The sequence below is a fragment of the Mugil cephalus genome, chromosome 21 (assembly GCF_022458985.1).
Source record: "Mugil cephalus isolate CIBA_MC_2020 chromosome 21, CIBA_Mcephalus_1.1, whole genome shotgun sequence".
NCBI classification, from domain to species: domain Eukaryota; kingdom Metazoa; phylum Chordata; class Actinopteri; order Mugiliformes; family Mugilidae; genus Mugil; species Mugil cephalus.
Window position 1 is genome coordinate 7,842,786 of NC_061790.1, and position 20,695 is coordinate 7,863,480.

General features: G+C 40.8%; 4 protein-coding genes and 1 non-coding gene across 8 annotated transcripts; 2 read left to right on the forward strand and 3 right to left on the reverse strand.

Annotated features, from left to right (window-relative positions):
* The first annotated feature begins 482 nt into the window (after window positions 1-482).
* LOC124998612 (torsin-2A-like) lies at window positions 483-1,720 on the forward strand. Its single transcript, XM_047573026.1, has one exon. It carries the CDS (start codon window positions 685-687, stop codon window positions 1,672-1,674), a length of 990 nt encoding a protein of 329 aa, XP_047428982.1. The 5' UTR covers window positions 483-684; the 3' UTR covers window positions 1,675-1,720.
* Window positions 1,721-3,198: 1,478 nt separating this feature from the next.
* dynlt1b (dynein light chain Tctex-type 1b) lies at window positions 3,199-4,515 on the reverse strand. Its single transcript, XM_047573028.1, has 5 exons — window positions 4,423-4,515; window positions 4,204-4,245; window positions 3,779-3,902; window positions 3,612-3,689; window positions 3,199-3,389 (listed from the first exon to the last, which is right to left on the reverse strand). Exons 1-5 carry the CDS (start codon window positions 4,447-4,449, stop codon window positions 3,319-3,321), a joined length of 342 nt encoding a protein of 113 aa, XP_047428984.1. The 5' UTR covers window positions 4,450-4,515; the 3' UTR covers window positions 3,199-3,318.
* A 1,097-nt stretch (window positions 4,516-5,612) lies between these two features.
* Window positions 5,613-5,803, forward strand: LOC124999589. The gene has a single exon (XR_007111195.1). It is a non-coding gene; the product is annotated as a U2 spliceosomal RNA (small nuclear RNA).
* A 2,116-nt stretch (window positions 5,804-7,919) lies between these two features.
* Window positions 7,920-13,823, reverse strand: serac1 (serine active site containing 1). 4 transcript variants are annotated; one of them, XM_047574337.1, is made up of 17 exons: window positions 13,743-13,823; window positions 13,089-13,237; window positions 12,938-12,974; window positions 12,692-12,834; window positions 12,244-12,333; window positions 11,538-11,669; window positions 11,324-11,445; window positions 11,079-11,207; window positions 10,806-10,919; window positions 10,362-10,524; window positions 10,116-10,266; window positions 9,872-10,013; window positions 9,631-9,731; window positions 9,421-9,518; window positions 9,076-9,258; window positions 8,852-8,995; window positions 7,920-8,727 (listed from the first exon to the last, which is right to left on the reverse strand). In XM_047574337.1, exons 2-17 carry the CDS (start codon window positions 13,180-13,182, stop codon window positions 8,591-8,593), a joined length of 1,980 nt encoding a protein of 659 aa, XP_047430293.1. In that variant the 5' UTR covers window positions 13,183-13,237; window positions 13,743-13,823; the 3' UTR covers window positions 7,920-8,590. The 4 variants fall into 4 exon arrangements, with proteins under 4 accessions (XP_047430293.1, XP_047430292.1, XP_047430294.1 ...); XM_047574336.1 differs by having other exon boundaries at window positions 13,738-13,823; XM_047574338.1 differs by lacking the exon at window positions 13,743-13,823 and adding an exon at window positions 13,567-13,688.
* A 605-nt stretch (window positions 13,824-14,428) lies between these two features.
* Window positions 14,429-17,152, reverse strand: myct1a (myc target 1a). The gene is made up of 2 exons (XM_047573808.1): window positions 16,777-17,152; window positions 14,429-15,882 (listed from the first exon to the last, which is right to left on the reverse strand). The coding sequence occupies exons 1-2, from the start codon at window positions 16,829-16,831 to the stop codon at window positions 15,335-15,337; spliced, it is 603 nt and encodes a 200-aa protein (XP_047429764.1). The 5' UTR covers window positions 16,832-17,152; the 3' UTR covers window positions 14,429-15,334.
* Window positions 17,153-20,695: the final 3,543 nt, after the last annotated feature.

Consider the following 20,695-nt stretch of genomic DNA (forward strand, 5'->3'; position numbering starts at 1 on the left):
TAACAACTTCTTTATAGTCACGTGATGTACCGCAGTCCAATGAGCGACAGGATTAGTGTATCCAAATAACCCTAATATTGTTGATCGTCGCTCGTTAACGACACTATTTATGTGTCTGCATGACTAGCGTTAGCCGTTTCACTTGCTTTCCGGCCAACAAATGCAAGCAACACAAAATAAACACTCATTGAGTGTCCAATGAGTGTTTATTTTGTGCGCCTGTCGCTCATTGGACTGCGGTACATCACGTGACTATAAAGAAGTTGTTACTTTCACAACTTAAGACAACAAAACTATGCAATTTGCGTAAGTATAACCCAAGATGCTTATTTTTAAAAGAAATACTAAATCATTATCGTTAACATTTTGCGAAGAGACTAGTTTCGTTTTTGAAATTATGTGAAACCGTGAGTGAGAATGACAGTGAGAAGAATCACACTCGCGCTCATCGAGTTTTCATATATTAACGTGAAGAGGTTTGAATGAATATGGCATTACCACCACACTGGTCCGCGCGAGCCCAGGTTTCGTTACACCTGATACAGACTAACTTGTTCGTTGGTTCATATTTATCACAACAGAGATTTTTTCGGATACAGATTTTTCGGAATCGATTCCCGATTTTTTCCGGCTCATCTGGAAACCACGTTAACCTGCTTTCTTATTTGAAAACGAGCAGCCAAGATGTTGGGCGTGTTTACTGTGCTGGTCATATCCATGTGTTACCCGGTTGACTCCGTGTTTCAGCAACTTTTCTGCACCATATTGCAGAGCTGCGAATGTGACTTCAAGCCCAATGTCAGTGGCTTTGAATTGGACCTCTACAAGTACGTCTTCGGCCAACATCTGGTTCAGGACATCCTGTCAGAGGAGGTGGTGAAGTTCCTACAGAATGAGAGCCCCGACCGACCCCTGGTGTTGTCCTTCCACGGATCCTCCGGTACGGGAAAGACGCTGGTCAGCTCCATGCTGGAAAAACACCTGTATGGTTCCGCTATGAGCAGTCCGTATGTGCACCTGTTCATCCCAACGCTGCACTTCCCTTCACCCCAGGAGGTAAAGTGGTACAGGACGGAGTTGATGAGCTGGGTACAGGGAAACTTGACGGACTGCCCTCACTCCATCTTCATTTTTGATGAGATGGAGAAGATGCCTGCTGGCCTCGTCGATGTGCTAGAGCCCTTATTGGATCCTTCCCACGTCGAGTTTCGCAAGGCCATTTATATTTTCATCAGCACCACAGGAGAGGAGGTGATAAACAAAGTGGCTCTGGAGAACCGACAGGCTGGACGAGAGAGAGAAGATATTAAGTCGGCCGACCTACAGGAAGCCATCGCACTGGCTGTTTACAACAGCAGCACAAGCGGGTTTTTCCGGTCCAATATCATCCAGAAGAAACTCATCACTCGCTTCGTTCCCTTCCTGCCACTGAGCCGGTGCCATGTTGAGCGCTGTGTTCACTCACAGCTCTGTCAGAGGGGCAACTGCAACCGCAGTGACGTGGTGGAGGCAGCAGGGGGCGACATGATCTACACTCCTGAACAGGGACAGTACTTCTCCAAAACTGGCTGCAAGACCGTCCCAGCCAAAATCAGCAAATTCCTGTTTCCTGACGGGGGAACGGTGGTTAATTTTGTCACTTTCAGCACCACAAACGGAGACAAAATGGAATAAATAAATACACCATGTAATTCATTAATTAACATTGTAATTCATGTAATAAAAGTGGAAATAAATGCATTCAAAAAATGAATTGTGTCATTTTGAGTAACTAATGTGTCATTAATTTGTTAAAATTGGAAATGCGTACATTAAATAAATTAATTATGTCACTGTTGGCACTGGCATCATGAATTTATTTTATCTGTCACCCATCAAAGTCTGTGGGCATGACTTGTGCTGATCGAGCCAAAAACATTGTTTTGGTCTGAAGTTGACACTTTCAAAAGGTAGCGCGGTCATGCCATGAAGAATCTGCATGAAGTGTATCGAGCTACCTCTCTATACTGACTAAAAGCCTGCAACACCATCTGCTTTAAACACATTAAACAAGTCCAAATCAGTGTGTAAACTATTTATGGCAGAAACAACTGCCTCCTCAAAGTCTTCAAAAATGAGATGGCATCTCTAATGTGTCAAAGAATGTAGAGGATGTCAGAAAGGTTCCCCTGGAAATTTCCCACTCTGAAGGTAGAAGGTAGTTTCTGGCAGTCAAGCCAGAATGTAAGCACCTGTGCCAGTGAACCAGATGAAAATTTTTTAATCTCTGATCATATCTATTCATGGGACATACATGTATTAGTAAACAAGATTATAGATTAGCCAAATAAGCGTCTGTACGTGTTTCAATTAACATCCTTAAAAAAACTGTGATGCAGCTCGTGGAATCAATATCAAAGTCTTTTACTTCATCACTACTTTCAACAGGCCATGGGATTTTGTCTCGGAGCATCTAAATGAACACATGTCAATGCAATTTTGTTGGTTCACAGAAAAATATTCTAGTGAAGCATGTGGAGATAACTTGGTTAGTAAAAATAAACTGCTCAGTATATTAAAAATTAAGCTTAAGTTCTAAGCCAAAATAAGCTAAAATATATATAATGTATTTGCACTTTTTGAGAATTTTATTTATTTTGCCAAAAAGTGATGACATTCGATACTGTTGTCTGACATGAATGGATGAATTTTATTGAGTTACATGGATTTTCTCACAACTTTTATGTTATTAGACTACTGACCTACCATGTTAACCATTTCTTATCCCAGCACATGTATTAGTTATTCCACTGGCCAAATCATTTTTGCCTTCGTTCAGCATGTTATTTTAAGTGATCCTTGATGATAATGCCAACAATGTGGGACTTGCTGCTCTTTCTTGTGTTTTACAAAACTGGAGCTCATGGACAAGAACAGCCAAAACAGATGTATTTCCTTTCTCTACAAATATGTATTTTAATCAAGATGGTGCCTTGTCTCTACAACACTTCTTCTGAATGGGCTGCAGTCTCAGATTTGTAAATGCTTTGACTTGATAAATGTACATGTTTGATTCTTTCGGTGTGGATGTAGCTTGTGTTGGTTTAAGGTGGTTAAATGAGGTTATTTTGGAAATGTTCTTGCAATATTTGTTGCTTCACGCGGTAAAAAGCTGTACATCTTGCAGTGTCATGTCACGTGTAAATAAAGGAAAGTGTATACAGCACTGTAGTGATTTAATCAACAACACAAAAACATAACGTGTAATAAAATGCAGCAAAAATGATCAAACATAGCATTAGTTCTCAAAAATACAGAAAATCCTACATGTTTCTATGCTCAAATGGAAAGTCCGAAAACACTGACGATGCAATACATGGACTTGTTCTCCCATCTCACTGCACAGCTTCCTGTTGAATGCAGAACACAACATAAGAGCACATTAGTAATGGTAACACAGCTGCGCATTTACATTTTTCAACAAAAAGAATGAAACTAAGCTCCCCTTTCCCGCACATAGGCAGATATTTCTTTTTTCTTGAAACTGTGAGCCCTTCTTGAGCCTTTCCTATTGCAAGATGCAGTTACACGCAAATGTCGTCTTCCATAACATAAACACCACTCATATTTACCGTCTGTAGAGTTGTCCCAGAAGCAAGCGCTGGCTGACTGCAGACCTGCTCCATTTTTCTGCATGATGACGCATGTTACTAAAAGAAACACAAATACTGGCTTTTAGTGTACATTTCACAGCACCAGAAGCATTGGCCTATTACTTTAGAGAAAGCTGTTCACGCACTGATATATTTGAAAGGCTTTCCCAGTTTGCTGAGTTGACTGAGGCACTGCTCCACTACATTGGTGGTCCACTGGTTCACTCTGTTGTGCTGGTACACATTTCCTCCTATGGCTGCTTCCACGGACTACAAGGACAGTTTAATGGACACAGTGCTACATTGTAAATTATGTCATTCAACAGGTATCAGTTATTAGTATAAAAAAATATTAATATGTAGTAATAGTCCTAATAATTCTGCCATGTGGTGCAAAAAATAACGGGGCAGTTAGAAACGCTACATAGCAACCGCAGTGTCCTAGCAACCACAGGTTGACAACAGAAAGTTGGTAGCTTTAGCAATGAGCCGATAAAACCCTGCGTTTGTGTAAAGCCCTTAAATATAATACAAACCATGAAACACTAACACTAGTGGTAGGTTTTCTTACCTCTTTAATGATTTTGCTCACTTCGTCAACGACAAAAGCCGTCTATTGGGCGAGAAACATACAATAGTCACACGAAGGGAAGTCTGCTAACAAGTACAACGTCTGTGTCAAATCTAAAGCCGGAAACCTGTGTCACATGTAAACATTCATTTTTAACACTCAGGACAAAGTGATCAAATTAAAATAGATGAAATGATAAGTTTCGTTTGTTAAACTCACCTCTTCGTCTGCCTGATAATCCTCCATGTTAGCCTAACTGCCTCCGCTGTCAAGTCAGTGAAGATCACGTAATAATAGCACTTCCGGTTCCAAATACGAAGCTATCACAATTATTTTTCTGTCAATGAAGCATTTTAGCATTTTATTTTTATTTTTTTATCAATAAACCCCGTATACGTACATAGATTTAGCTTAAGTGTTTAGTAATTATTTTTGTATCCAACTATAAATTGCAAAAAATGTGTTTAAGATAAATTCGCGCCGGAGTTCGACCTGACGAGGACAGTTTCAGGTACATACAATACCAACTTTCTGTTATTATTAGGCTATTAGTATTGTCCACCTTTAAGCTTCACCATTATATATAGTAACACTATTTTTAGTTTTAACCAAGCTAGGCTACCTGTTAAACCTACTAGAGTCGCCGAAGGTGCTCTATAACTTTACGACTAATTACTTGTGACATTTAAAAATGTTCAGCCTTACACATCTTAGTGTTACTGCTCTAGTTTAATAGAAGGTACCTTACACGATTTAACTACTGTTAAACTTTTATTTTGAAAAAAGTCGGAAACTAGCTAACTAGCTCGATGAACTTGATGCACTGTCGATGAAAGGCTGATTGTACTTAACCGTTGCGATATTGAAAATTATTTCACACATTTATTCAGATTCGTGGCTCATAGTTCTCTGTACTGAAATGTGTACTTAACACTAAGCAAGTTATGTGACCCATAAGCAGTAGCAGTTTTCTGTCTCTACACCAGAGGGAGCCGGAGCTTTCGCTATTTACCATTTCAGTTAGTTTCATCTACACGCAAGCGATCCAAACATTATAATCGGTTGTACTATATCTTAATAACATGTATAACAGAATAAAGAATAATTTCGATCACCAACAAATCCATAAAATGATATTTTTAAGTATTTCTTTGTAGCGGTCGCTCATTGGGCTTCGGCGCATCACGTGACCAGAAATATGCTAAACACGCTGTTACTTTTACAACTTAAATCAACAAAATTATGCTATCTAGGTAACTTTTACCCCAAATAATTGATTATAAAGAAACAAACAATTAGTTATATTCACATTTTGCGAAGAGACTTGTGCCATTTTATAAATTATGTCAAACCATGAGTGAGACTGACGGTGAGGAGAATGACCAGTTTACTTTGCCAGTTTTAGAGTTATCGCTTCTCGGCCTTTTGGCTAAGATCAAGTGTAGTATCTGTTCTTATCAGTTTAATATCTGATACGTCCCCTACCCGGGGACCATATATTAAATTGATTTTTGGAACAGGGAGATGGAATAGGGGCTTGCTCCGTCCACTCCACGCATCGACCTGGTATTGCAGTACCTCCAGGAACGGTGCACCCCCCTAATATTGTGAAATGAAAACAAATGTACAAATGACACCCAAGAATAATTTTATAACCCAATACTCTATCGTAGGAAGGGAAGTTATTGTAAATTATTTTGGGTTACTATATTTTAGTCATTATCAAGCACAGCAATAAAGCCTTTAACACACAAAGTGTTAAACTACATTTAAATAGATACTTTAAGGTCAAACTGGGGAATTTCACTGTGGCAGCAGCACTGGGCATAGTATTCACATAATATATGACAAAGACTAAAGATAAACAAGTACACAGTATTAACAGAAATAATAAAAAAAATAATTGAATATATACATATATATATAAATTAAATTGTAAACTGGATCGTTTATAGTTTTCAGATAGATAGATGGCTACAGTGTTGTTATGGTCTTTGGTTTTGTGTCAAAGATTTTTTTTTTTTTTTAATATAGAGACTAATTTTACATAGTGGCCTTTTTAAGGTTTATTTTTAAAGAAAGTAATAACATTATTTGTCATATAAAACAGTAACACACAAGTGCCTGCCCACTAATAGCACTGAGATCATCCAACTAGAAAATACTATCTGCGTTAAGTGAGACATCATATATATAAACTAAAGACAGTTTTGTATTTTTATTTTAAACTACAGCCCAGAGAACACTTTTTTTTCACCATTTACTATTTTCATTATTCTACTCAGTCATTTTTCTTGTGGTCATCAATTACGTGTGTATATTGAAATTTTTCCATTTTATTTTCAACACCAAAAAATGTGAAAGTAGAGGACGGACTGAGGCAGAAAACACACACAAAAAACTTTCATATATCTACACACCTTTGCTTGTCTTCAGTCGTTTATTTTAGTTCTGTTTCTTCATACTTTCATCAACCCTCCATTAAAAATACAGGCTGATGTAGAAACGTCCGCTCAGATCATCAATTTAAACCAAGGAACAAAAACAGTAGCCGTCAAGCTGGCAGCCAAGGACTAAAACATATTTGTTTCACATTGTAACAAAGCAAGGACAACTGAAGTAAGATAATAAACAGTCCAGTGTGCAAAACAAATAGCTCAGGCTTATTTCTGCGTCACAGGGAATGAATTCTGGTCCATCAGCTCTCCAACCCTCTCCTGGAGCGTGTGAACCACCTCTGCCAGGATGAAGAGGTGTGTGTCATCGAGGTCGTTCAGGATGAACTTCTTCCCTAAGGCCATTTTCTCATCCAGGTAGAGGAGGAACTGTTTCATAGCAGGATCACTGAGAGCAGAGGGAAGAAAGGGGAAAAGGAAACTGATGAAAAGATATAAGCAAGTTTGATTTCTGTGAAATTATCTAACAGTCACCTTTTTTTATCAGAAGTACGTGAAGTGGTTGCAAATATTGCCTACCAGCTTTTCTTACCATTCAACAAGGACACCTTTGTGTACGTTGACCATGTTGACAGATGAAGAAAATCCTCAGCCCAGGAAATTTAAGGGCTCAAAACCTGCAGCACAACAACAAAGACTTCCATGACCACGGACAGACGAAGTGCGTAAAGTGTTAAATTCTAGCGAAAAAGCGTTAAACAGTAAGAGAGGACACATCAGGAGCTCAGCAACATTTAGAAGAATAAAATCAAGTTGACGTCAACTTAAAAAATTAAACTAAAAACTGTTTCCAAACGTTCGCTCCTAGTTTTAGTCCAGTTAGCATTTTACTGCTAACGCTACGTCAGTATAAACCTAACCCTCAGATATGTTCAACTAAGTACAATATTTTCCAAATATTGACAACAATATACCACAAAAACAACCACACTTGGCTATGTTAATCAAATACGTTAAACAATATGTTGAATATCCTTTTACTGACCTGAGAGATGCTGATGCTAATGATGTTAAATGCTCAGCTCCGCTTAGCCTATGGGGATAAACTACTAGTACGGTGTCTACCAAGGGACAATCTTCAGCGACCCAAAAAGTACGCATGCGCGGTCTTAAAGGTATATTTTGTTTCCGCTTTCTGCGCCGATTCACCCAGCTGGAAAGTATTTTTTCCATTTTTTTTAAAGCGCATTAATGCCATGCATTAAGAAATGAAAATAAAATAAGAATAAAAAACATATGAAGTGTACAGAGAAATGAAAATAATGCTCCAGCTTTAGATGTTTATTCAGTTCATTGCCAGCATTCAGCATTGTTAGTGGCAGATGTGCCTCCAAACCACGTGGAGATTAAAAGTCCATTGCTTCGTTAGTCTCATAAAAATAAATAAGTAGGACATTTTGAGGTAAGGCTTTGGAGAGGAATACATTTTGGCACACAGTATGACTAACATATAGTTAGGGTAAATCACTAAAATACAAAAATCAAGTCTTAAACCTTTGCTCTGGTCAAAGGTACAGATGACCATTGGTGGTCATGAAATGTCAGTGCATCTTGAAGTAACTACTTAAGCTGGAAAGTCTAAAATGAAAGGGAAAAATAAAACCTAGAATTTGTAAACATAGTTGTTTTTCTCTTTAAAAATTATGATTCTTAAAACTAATTTACTGACAAATGAGAGAAAACAGTCTTAAGAAGGTTAGAAAAACAAAGTAAGCACCCAGGGTTCTTTGTCACAACTTTTCACATGGATTAATGTGTAAAATAAATCTAATGCTTCTTGTTATAATATGGTCACATTGGCGGTTGTCCAGGTGAATGTGCAACATCAAGAGGCAGTTATGTCTTTTGGTTGGAGGATGGGAGGGTGATAGTGCTCTCCCACAGTTCATTTATACAGTAGATTAAGAAGTGTTTGTGCTCATATATTTGAGTCAGTGGCCGATGAAGGTCTGAAGGGCTTCCTGGATGAACTGGAGGCTGCGTTTGTACAGGAACGAGTCCTTCTTCTCTGGCTTGCAAATGTTGAGGTGATCTACATCCACTTGGATGAGCTCCCCGATGCCGAGATCTGAAACCCCAACCAGGTAAAGGAACCATGTTACAGACAAAACCTATAAAATCGGTTCTTCATATTTAAAATTGACATTACAGATAGATATGCCTTATTTCTCATGTGCATTAGTGTTACATACTTGCTGACTGTGTTGGTACCACCAGTATCTTGATCATGGGGCCTATGTTTGTAGGCAGCGTCTCCGCAAAACTCAGCACCTTGAATTCCTTTTCTTTGGCCATGTTCAGGAAGCCCTCATTCAGGTTGCGCAGAGCTGGTGAGTCTTAAAGCACACAGAGTCTTAAAGCACAGCAGATATTGCTTTTGTTTTGTTTTTTTTTGGAAAAAAACGTGTATACTCACCTTTACAGAGTTCTCTGACTTCTATTGACGGAAAGAGGAGATATCGGACGTTGACAGAGTACTCGGCCATAATGGTGCCATGGTGAGGAACGCTGTAGAACATAATGCCTTTGGTATTCTGTAACAACCCACGCATATCTGGGTCCTCTGAGGCATCCAGGAGCATTTTCTTCACAAGCAGACCTGACAGAGAAACCGAACCCAAGAGGAGACAGACATACAGTGAGTGCAACATTCAAAACAGACAAATATAGTTACAGCTAAATGCAAGTTGAAGGAAATGTTATTGAAAAGATCTGAGTGAAACACTGACAGGCTTGTGGAAGGAAAGTTTTGACAGAATACCTCCCATACTGTGGGCTACCCAGACCACAGGCCTTTCTCCGACTCCTGCCTGCTTTAACTTCTTTAGCAGCTCTCGACTTCTGTAGGCCAAAGACTTCCTGAGGAGTCGGAAAGCAAATTTTTAGATCTTTATTTTTAATAACCATTAGGAAAAGTCACTATACTGAATACGTGATCGCCAGTGGATGTATGAAGAAACAGATTTCTCACCTCTGACTCTCAGCGGGACACTTGGCCATCCAGTCACTGAGATGACTGTCATACTCCACTGACAGTACTCTCAGATTTGGACAGTCAGCAGCCAACCACGACTGCCAAGAATCACAAGGACGCAGCATGATTTATTTCCTTCCACTTATTCCAAAAGATTATGTTTTATTGTAGGAAGAAAAAAGGGGATAGCACCCTTTTAACCTAATCAATGTAACCACAAACTAGATGCATTTGTCACCTTTGGCCAGCACTCTGTATAGTCGTCTTTGCTTTCAGCTTCTCTCTCTTCCTCTGCAGTACTGCGGTCCTTCTGCCTCCACGTTTTAAAAGCAGCCCCTAGGATCCCGTGGATGAACAGCACGTCTGCTTTGATTGGTTTGCTGGAAATGAAAACATTTGGTATGTCAGAGTTACATGTAATCTAAAATGAAAGTAATGCATCGTAAAAATTGATGCAACGTTAAAATTGAATGTTTCCTTACTTGTCTCGTGTTTGTGGGTGGAGGATGTAGACGCCATCTTGGTATTTCTCCTTCACCGTCTCCCTGTCCAGGTTGGCCAGAGCACGGGCTGCATGAGATGCCTGCATCACATGAGGAGACTGCATCATCTCAGCCAGCACAGATATCCAACCTGAGGTAGGGAGAAAGATCAGACCAGTTTAAATGTTTGGTTTTCAGCTAATATTGCAAAAAACAATACTCATAGACAAGTGTGACTAGACTTACCAGACTGGGCTATGGCCTGGTGGACGCCTTCATTTAGTGCCAAGTTCCCTATGATACGAACAATGTTTCTCTGAATCTTCAGGGAGTCTCTTCTGAGCTGATAGACCCTCTGGAGGAGCTGCAGGCCTCCATTTGCAACTATATGGTGGCAGTGGCTTTGTACCTGCAGTCAGTAAACATGTTACGTTAAATTACAACTATCACACTCAACCCTTATGAGATAATGAGGTAAATGTGCTCTCAATAACTGCATGCAAACAAGTGCCTCTCCACTCATGGAACATATGAATCTAAACTAAAGCAAAAAGAGCCGTGTTTTTGTGCGAGCTTCTAACAGAATGAACAAAACAATGTGCTGCTACAATGACCATGATTATTTTTGGAAAAATGGAATTGGCCAACCTGTTCTCCAGACTAAATCATGTTCACGTGTACAATCATTACCTTTGAGTGCTGTACGAGGGCCTGTAGACAGAAAGACTCCACCTTCTCTGAAGGAACAGAGGTTAGGCTTTGGGCGTACGGCAGCCCGTTGCCACCAAAGCACCACAGACCACCCTGCAACAATAACATGTTGGTGACAGGAATCAAAAATCTCAAATTCCTGTCTTTTTTTGGTATGCCAGCAGCAGGTTTTTTGCAGCTGTTTTGTGTTCTAGGTCACTCTTCACCATCTTGAAAATGTTATACATGAGTACATGTAACTCTCATTATTACCCTTTGTGCTGCCAGTGCCTGGGTGCTTTCTCTGAGGGCCAGGGAGGTGAAGTATTGAACGCATTTGTCCACCTCAGACTGAGGCAAAGATGCCAGCAACTGCCTCAGTCCGTCCTCTGCTGACAAACCCTGAGAAAGCATTAGTTTCTTTTTAGTTTCTTTTAATATACATGTGTGAGGTAACGCTGAGGTAGTCTCAGTAGGCAGACACAATAAACAATAGAATATCTCATAAAGATACGTACATCCTCCAAGTCAGGCAGCGGAGGAGGGTGCCGGAAAAATCGCAGGTCTACCTGAGGAGTCCGAGCCAGTCCCAGCGCTGTCCGCTGGTCTATGACCTGGGCTGCTGTCTGGTACTGATAGTCTGCATTATTCACAAGACGTGTGATCTAACACCTGTTCAGTCCGTATATTATAAATGAACTTAAATTATATGGATGTTTTTGTTTGATTTACCATGCCAGTTGTGATTGTCTGCGAGCTCCTGAACGGCCTGTAGTCTGATGGCTTTATTGGGCGATTGGGTTTTCTTCAAGAGGGCCCATAATGCCACCTCGTGTGGGTCTGCATCCACATGGCTAAAGTGCTCTAAGACACACAATTACAGAACAAACTGAACAACTGTACATTTACAGATCAAAGTGGAGAGGTGTGTCTGTAATATCTCTAGGGGGGCAACATAAAGCTATATTCGAAGCGTGTCTACCAGGCCAGCTACCAGAATCTATAGATCACAACGGCAGCGAGGGAGCTATAGTACAAACCTTGTGTCTTCAACTTGGCAGCTAGTAACAAGTAAAATGCCAAGAGTTAATTTTTTCCTGAAAGTCTTACTATAATCCTAAAAACGGCGCATTTAAAATTTAAAGCACAATCTGTATAGAGTTAATGTATGGACAAAACAATCCATGTACGCATATTACAGTCAGTGTACATAACAAAGTACAAACCATGTGACATCCAAAAACAGGATGTGCATAAGGACAGGTGTTTCCTTTGGTCTCCATGTACACGGCTCCACACAAAAAAATGACTCGACAGCTGAAGTTTTCTGAGAATAAATATTTGTGTGTCTACTGGCAACAGTGTCTGCCTCCTAATCGAAGACATCTGCTAGACTTTGGTAGGAGGATTGGACTAAAAGCAACTTTTAGTTTCTTACCGTCTAGTGATTGAAGTAAAAGCCTTGAAGATATTTCCAGAAACCGTCTTGCTGCTTTATGAAGTTCCCTCCTTGCTTTTTGTGTGAGTCCTGGAACAAATGCAAAGTCGAAAAAAATAACTATGCATCGCATATTTGAATTACATTTCTATAAAAACACAAGTCAGATATTTAAAGTTTGGGTTTATTGAGCCTTTGAGTATAAGTTGGTTGTGACTGTTTCCATCTAGAAGGGGAACCTTGACTAGTGGAAGTGAGATCACTCAACAGAGTGACCCAAAGATTCAGGCAGGAAGGAAAGACAGGAAGAAATCATAACGGATGTCACTGGCCAGCTGGTCAGGCGAGGAGTAAATAATAACTCAGCACATTTGCCAGATTTCCTCCGGTTAGTCTATAGCACCAAAAACAGCACATGACAACAGGACACGTGATAACGTCTCATCACCTGCAGCTAGGTTATCTTTCTCTTCAGAGGGCGTGGACTGCAGATAGATGTAAGACTTATATTTTTCCTGAAGAATTGCACTAGTGTCAATGGTCACTGCTTTGTCCAAGGCTATCATCTCATAGGTAACGAAAAGACAGCCCCTGCAGAAAAGACAGAGAACAAGTGATGCAACAACACCAAATATTTTCACACAAACAGTGGCCAGTGAAGAATTGTAACCTTCATGCGAATTGTGCAACTCACCCCAAGACCACTGCACCGGTTACTTTAGCAACTTTCCCTAAAAGTTAACAGAAAAGAGATCTTTATCGATGGATTCAAGCTGGTCACTTATGTTTCTGACAATAAGATGTGAACACGTCGGCCAAGGACGATGTCTGCTTTACTGACTTACTTAAGTCTTTCCACTGGAGCACCTTTTTCACACCAGGCGTCCCAGCTGTACTCAGTCTCCGGCAGCGGATCAGACGTCTAGCTGCAACAGACATCCTCCGCCTGTATACCCTCTGCAGTCCACCAAAGACAAAAGTTTCCAACTCAGACCTGGAAATACGAAAGGAAGTCATGTGAGTGGATGCACAATTAAAACCAGTTTAAGTGTAAAGCATTTATATAAATGGCAGCCTGAGACAGATGATGCAGACTTGTCCAGATAATAACAGCTTATGAGATCATTGGAGCTTTAAGCCTCTAATAGTTTTAACATTAAAGCAACTTGTGAAAACGGAAAACATGAACTCAAAGGTAGCTCACGGTAGCTAACTTAGCTTCCCTTAAAAAAGTAGACTGCCACCTCTTCTGACAGCCTCGTTAATGTCACAATAAAAAAACAGAAACTCAACTTCAACCATTCTGGTAAAGTTAAGATATACCTTCCACCAGTAAAACGGAGTCGCTAAGTTAGCCGTAAGCTGAAGATTTCGTTAGCTTCTTGCTAACGTTTCAGTTTTAGAGCTCATCGTGGCTCTATAACCTAATGACAATCAGACCACTGACAAGATAAAAATGTAGTTTCGCTTCTTCCAGCTGAACAGTGAAATTACCGTATTTGTCGAAGGGCAATTTTTAAAAGAACTACGACGATGTCCTCCACAACAGCGGCCGCTTCCCCTCTGTGCTCATGAACACAGCGTCTCACAAATAATACGTCATCGGCCGCAATTAGCGCGTATCAAAACACACACAATCCAAAAGCATTTGATTGTATCGCAGTCTAGTGTACGTGCACTGCACTTTATTATTTATTTGTTGTGATGATTATTATACGGTTAATATTTGTGTTGTGTTTTTGCTGTTAGGACAGATCTTCTTTTTGAGTCTTTTTCTGTAGTATTTTAATTAACCTGCAAGGAAACGGTAGGTTTAAACATTTTTTTTTTTATTATTGTTTTTTGGTAAGTATGCAATTATTATTATTATTTTTTAAATGTTTGGAGTAGGAGGTGAATGTGCCGGTGGGCTGACTGACAGACATCAGGATGTAGTTGTGGTGACAGACTGTACTGCTGGACATCACAATACAATATTGTACATAAACATTACAGATTTCAAATATCAGTCACTGTGCGTCTTACCCAGATAACAAAGTATAACTTTAGAAACACCTCTAAGGTATTTTTTGGGTGACTCCTGTATAGGATTGCATTATCCTATGAGTGTTATTATGTGCATGTTTGGTTGTCTCATGTGTGCTAGCAAACACCCCCAAGATCAAACTCGTTACAGACCACAGGCTCTGTTTGGAAAACCTTTTTTATTATTGCTTTTATTGCCTTAACTTAGGAGTAGAGTTCAGTGAAATTACATTCAAATCATACATAACATATAAAAACATTTAATGCCCACATTTTTGTCTCTCTTTCTCTCATGCATACTGCTCATGCAGGCACACAGACTTTTTTTTTAGATTGCCACACACACGCACACACAAACACACAGTAAAAAATGTGCGTGTGTAAAATATGTGTGGGGTCAGCAAATGAAACATTAGGTCAATTTAACCCAGTCTTCAAGATTGTTTTGCATAGATAGATAGATATCTTAACACAAATATTTATTTTATTACTGTCCATATATATATAATCATTCTCTGTTATTTTTGCATAGTTATTATATGTCCAGCAGGCTTGAAGCACACGTCTTGTCTTGCCCCATAAATGCCCAGTAAACCATATCGTTAGCCTAATAGCATAATTGCCTAATTTTGTGACTTACTGTTACAAAACCAATGTGCTTGCTAAAAATTGTGTTCTTTTTTTGTTTTCCTTTAACGTTCAAGAATGACTTTGGTAATTATGCCATTAGGCTAACGATATGTATTTGTAGATTTTTACTTTGTCTAAACTGAAGAAAAGTTCCGTGCAAGCACACGTCACCATTATGTACAGACTGCTCATTTTTAAAAGGAGTAATTTCGACTTTTATAGTCAGCAGCCAACATTATATAAAGCCATACCAATAGTCATACAAAATGATGCAGGTTCAAAGTGTTATTAAGGGCACGTTGTTGACCTTGACCTCCTTGTTTGCTGTGCCGGCTTCACCTGGTCATGTACATCAATATAGACTTAATCCATTATCCTCTGGAGTAACGACTTACAACTACAGGCTCATTCAGTTAGTTTCAACACCTCACTCCTATCAGGTGCATGTTTCCTGGTAAGCCCTGATGATGCTCTCATAAGCTGGAGGCGGGGTTTGCGTCGCGTGGAAACCCCTCAGACCGTTGTTCCCCCAGAAGGACTGTGGCCTCGGTGGGGTGGCAGCTGGCTCGGCCGCGTTCTGAGCTGTCCCGCTCGCCGTCGTCAGAGTCGGTGTGCGAGGCAGCGTGGTCTGGCTCCCCTCCTCCGCCTCCCTCGCAATTTGGCTGCACTGGAGGAGAGGGTGGAAGGTGGAAGCCCTGAAGCTGGATTTGTTCCCCAGCGGGTCTAGGTGGTCGGGGGAGGAGGTCTGGCGGTGAAAGGTGAAGGCGGCGCTGACTAAGCTGTTGTTGCTCCGCCGGTCGTAGCTGCTGTTGCGGTTGAACCCCGGGCGGCTGCGGGAAGAGGGGTGCGAGTGGCGAGGTGGGCGGCGGGTGATGCTCGCAGAGCCTACTTTGCGCCGGGACATCCACGTCAGAGCCACGTAAACCAGGGCACCCAAGAGAAGGCCCACCACCATGGACACACAGAAAGCTATAATCAGAGGGACTGCGAAGACAGAAACATGTTGTTTATGATCTGGGCTGCAGTGTGTGTTTTTCATCGACATTTCACCAGCTTACTTCATATTCCACATTATTTGCTTTTCATGTCATTGCTCTTTAGTATTTTTCGTAGGACTATGAGGGATGAGAGTTTAATGCACTTCATCGTTATTGACATTTTTATATTTATCATCGCTCGGCAACAGGAGGAATTTTAATTAGAATGTATGGCCTCACCAACATTAGAAAAACATCTGCCTGTAAGAAATGGAGGACTGCCAGCAGTGCCCCTTGACAAAATAATGATAGACATCCCTCTTTCTTGTTTACCAGATCAAGTCTTTTGGGGACAAACAAACTGTATTTAAGTCTGGAAAAAAAAATGCCACAGATTTCTCTTGCTCTCTTTGCTTTCGAACCGCTAACGCCAACATAAACATGCTTTAGAGGAGGGAGAGAATGTAGTGAATGAGACAAATCCCTTTGGACGTCTTCCAGAGCAAACAAATCAGTTTCCTCTAGATACCATTAAGTGTTAACTGAATCTGCTTTGTTACTGCCCCGTATTTCCACGGCAGATTTTTTCTCTCGAATGTTGAGAAAGGGGGAAAGCAGACACTGGTCAGATGTCATCTGGAAATGACATTTGAGAAAAGAATGCAAAGACAACTTATCAGAACTAATTGGGTCTGGACGGAGTATTAAAAAGTTATCTTGAGTGGTCAGATTTCCCTGATTGTGCTCAGAAGTGACTGTCCACATATTGCATCTGTTCCAGGCCCGATTAAAGCTTGAATTCCTGAGAGAACAAGAGCAGCAATCAGAGCGACCACATAAAAAAAGACCAGCTTAAAGAGAAGGAAAGTTAGAAAAAAAAAAATAATAAAAAAAAACTCACCAGCATCGAAAGACTGAAATATTTCCATAAAGTGATTTGTGTTGTTCTCAGCCATGACTATCTGCTTGGTCGGAGGAGAAGAAGAGAGACAGCGGTTCACTCTCTTCTTCTCCCTTATTCTGTCAGTTTGCTCGTATCCTTCTTTTCTTCTGATGGGTTTTCCTGTCTCTCTGCGCCGTCTCTTTCCTGTTCTCCTACTTTCTCCCTCTCTCCTCTCTCTCTCTCTCGCACACTTTTCCCCGTCCGTATGTGCGACTCCCTCAGAGGGAGACTCAGCCCAGAAGCGCACAGCACTGGCGGCTAACCCTGGCCGTCGTCTTGTTTATGGAAGCGGAAAACTACACTGTCACATTTCCTGCCTTTCTGCTTGAAATTAGCAACAGGAGTGGCTTATCTATCCAGGACAGAGATCCTGGAGGTGGGGAGATGGGGTGTTTCTGTAATCACTTCCTCTACCATCATTTCCTTCAGGTTGATTAATGTCAGAAAAAGCATCACCACAGCAACCTAAAGACTTAGTGTTTAGCTGTCACCATAGGAAAGTCCACCACACTCACCAGTATTTTTCTTCCTCTCAGAAATAATAAATATTTCAATCTCTCATTTTTTTTATTCTTTTTTCCTTCCACCACAGAGACCACAGACGGGAGTTTTTTGCCATTTGCTGCACCGGCAGTTACAAATCTGGGCCTGAAATGGGCGTTGACGTCAAATTCGCAGCTGAAATTAATGGCGGCAATTGTTAGGCGCTTTTAATACTCAGTTGTGATGAAATGATGCAAATAGTGATAGTACTACGTTTTAAATGGTGCCGTGTTTCCAGCATCTTTGTTGGTAGGTTCACTTTTTCCACAGTGGCTGCCAGGTCAGTGGTTCCTGGGCTGGACGTCTGGTCCCTTCTCAGCTTGAGAGATCCAGTAAAAACATTGTGGCTTGATAAGACAGAAAATCAGCAGCTCCCATTTTAATGCACAACATTTATAATTCAATGATTGAAGCTCTTCATGCTGCTCTTTGCTTATCCCTTACTCAGCATTGTTTTATGCATGTTAAGCCGCAGCTGCGAGGTCATCAGTACCATCATGTCCAGTCCAGGATGCTCAACACCTTTTGATTTTACTGTCTGAGGTTGATCCATATTCCTAACCTTATTCTTAAGTCCAATAATGTACAAAATATGAGATTTTTAGTCAAAATCTTCATGAGTTTATTATAATAAGGAGCCAACATCCTTCACACTGGCTAAACGAAAAGAAGAGAGAGAGAATAGCCCGACCACAGCTTGAACTTCCTTTAATTGTTGGCTCTGCCGTAAAACCTGCTCCAAATAACCAGCAAACACCCATAACACAGTGAACTAGAGACATTGTGTTTTGTTGTAGAAAAATTTTAAAGGGTAGCAGATCGTTCTGTTCGTAGGTGGAGGGAGAGGACATTCTTGGAGCTTTTATAGCTTAATGGCTTCGTCAAAAGCAACTGAACAGACTGGTCGTAAATTGGTGACAATGTCCTTAATGTATTTAATGAGGAAATTAGAATCCTATGAGGATTTTAAGGATTTCGGCATCAATGGAGCCTGTGCTGTGACATGATCGTTCAGACGAATCAAAACAACATGTTTTCATCAATGTGCTGTTTTGGATATAAATAGTAACCACTCCAGTCAGCAGTATGTTCATATGTTTGGAAAATACTCTAACCACACTGGTTTGACGTGTCACTCCAGTTCCCTCATTGACCAGTAGATGGTGTAAAACTCCAGAATGACTTATTTAATTATTTATTTTTAGCACGTTTCATCTGATATGAAAGTCTCAGAGCTCCTCCACTCCCACCATGGCAAGTAATTATGTGGGCTAGACTTTGACCCACATTTGAGAAAGGATCAAATTAGCTGGATTTCTTTCCACATAATTAATCTCTGTGCTCATGCACAAGTTAAAAAAAATTCCCACAGTTTTGATATCATATGCACCGTGCACCTCTGCTTCTTCTAAATATTTTTTATTTACAATCAGTTATAGAACCAGTATTACACAGTTAAAATAATCCATTTTTTACCAAGGTACCAAAAACATTGACTATGTAAAAAAAAAACAGTTACAAGAAAAGGAAGCATGACTCCAAATATATTTATATGTTCAAAACGCAATTTACGTTTGAGTGATGGCAATGAAGACAACCACCGCCATGGACCAAACAAACAGTCCACAGGAAGAGGAGACTCCTCCAACTGCAGTGGACATGATTCACCACATTGAAGATTATTACTTTGGGATTATTGAACCCAAGCAGTGGGCCTTTTTGCTCACAGGAAACCCTGACGACAAGACCAGGTACTACACTTCGAGTGGTGATTGTGAAGAAAGACAAATGCAAAAGAGACTTCTTTTGTATTTAAGTTAGGTTGAGCATTTTGTATTCCAATGTGAAAGAACTGTGAATAAATTCATATATTAAATCATATTTAATTCTGGACCTCCATTTTGCCAGTATGGATGTGAATTGGGTCTTAAATTGTATTCATTATGGTCTTAAAGAAGTCTTAAAAAGCCTTAAATTTGACTTCTTGAAACCTGCAGAGATCCTGATTATTTTCTGTGGCATCTTCTGTGGCATCTCCCCTAAACGGTGGCATCTTCCCTAAACAGTGGCACCTTCCGTGGCATTTTAAATGGCAAAATCTTAAGTGGTATTTTAAGCGGCATCTCATGCGCCATCTTACGTGGCATGTTCCTTAAACAGTGGCATCTTACGTGTTATCTTCTGTGGCATCATTTGTGGCATCTTTCATGGCATCTTTCATGCCATGCCACTTATACGGCGTGGCATCTTTCGTAGCATCTTAAGGTGCCACAGAACGTGGCATCTTTCGTGGCATCTTTCATGGCATCTTAAGGTGCCACAGAACGTGGCATCTTTCGTGGCATTTTCTGATGCCACGTTGTGTGGTGTCACAGAACGTGGCATCTTTTGTGGCATCTTAAGTGGCATTTTCTGTGGCATCTTTTGTGGCATCTTAAGGTGCCACAGAACGTGGCATCTTTCGTGGCATTTTCGTGGCATCTCAAGGTGCCACAGAACATGACATCTTTTGTGGGATCTTCTGTGGCATCTCAAGTGATGAAAATGACAGAAAATGCCACGAAAAATGCCACGTTCTGTGGCACCTTGAGATGCCACAAAAGATGCCACGTTTTGTGGCACCTTGAGATGCCACGTTCTGTGGCACCTTGAGATGCCACGAAAGATGCCACGTTTTGTGGCACCTTGAGATGCCACAAAAGATGCCACGTTCTGTGGCACCTTGAGATGCCACGAAAGATGCCATAAAGGTGCCACGTTTTGTGGCACCTTGAGATGCCACGAAAGATGCCACAAAAGATGCCACGTTTTGTGGCACCTTGAGATGCCACAAAAGATGCCACAAAAGATGCCACGTTTTGTGGCACCTTGAGATGCCAAGTTCTGTGGCACCTTGAGATGCCACAAAAGATGCCACGTTCTGTGGCACCTTGAGATGCCAAGTTCTGTGGCACCTTGAGATGCCACGAAAGATGCCACGTTTTGTGGCACCTTGAGATGCCACGTTTTGTGGCACCTTGAGATGCCACAAAAGATGCCACGTTTTGTGGCACCTTGAGATGCCACGTTCTGCGGCACCTTGAGATGCCACGTTTTGTGGCACCTTGAGATGCACCTTGAGTTTTGTGGCACCTTGAGATGCCACAAAAGATGCCACGTTTTGTGGCACCTTGAGATGCCACGTTCTGTGGCACTTCGAGATGCCACGTTTTGTGGCACCTTGAGATGCCACGTTCTGCGGCACCTTGAGATGCCACGTTCTGCGGCACCTTGAGATGCCACGTTTTGTGGCACCTAGAGATGCACCTTGAGTTTTGTGGCACCTTGAGATGCC

Coding starts and splice junctions, on each gene's coding strand:
- LOC124998612 (XM_047573026.1), top strand. CDS start 685: ATGTTGGGCGTGTTTACTGTGCTGGTCATATCCATGTGTTACCCGGTT.
- dynlt1b (XM_047573028.1), bottom strand. CDS start 4,449: ATGGAGGATTATCAGGCAGACGAAGAG. Junction 3,690..3,778: donor AAAGCCTTTCAAATATATCA/GTGCGTGAACAG, acceptor TGTTTCTTTTAG/TAACATGCGTCATCATGCAG. Junction 3,390..3,611: donor CTGGGACAACTCTACAGACG/GTAAATATGAGT, acceptor TGCATTCAACAG/GAAGCTGTGCAGTGAGATGG.
- serac1 (XM_047574337.1), bottom strand. CDS start 13,182: ATGTCTGTTGCAGCTAGACGTCTGATCCGCTGCCGGAGACTGAGTACA. Junction 11,446..11,537: donor AGACAATCACAACTGGCATG/GTAAATCAAACA, acceptor TGAATAATGCAG/ACTATCAGTACCAGACAGCA. Junction 10,525..10,805: donor CCCTCGTACAGCACTCAAAG/GTAATGATTGTA, acceptor TACTGACTGCAG/GTACAAAGCCACTGCCACCA.
- myct1a (XM_047573808.1), bottom strand. CDS start 16,831: ATGGCTGAGAACAACACAAATCACTTTATGGAAATATTTCAGTCTTTC. Junction 15,883..16,776: donor ATTTCAGTCTTTCGATGCTG/GTGAGTTTTTTT, acceptor CTGTCTTCGCAG/TCCCTCTGATTATAGCTTTC.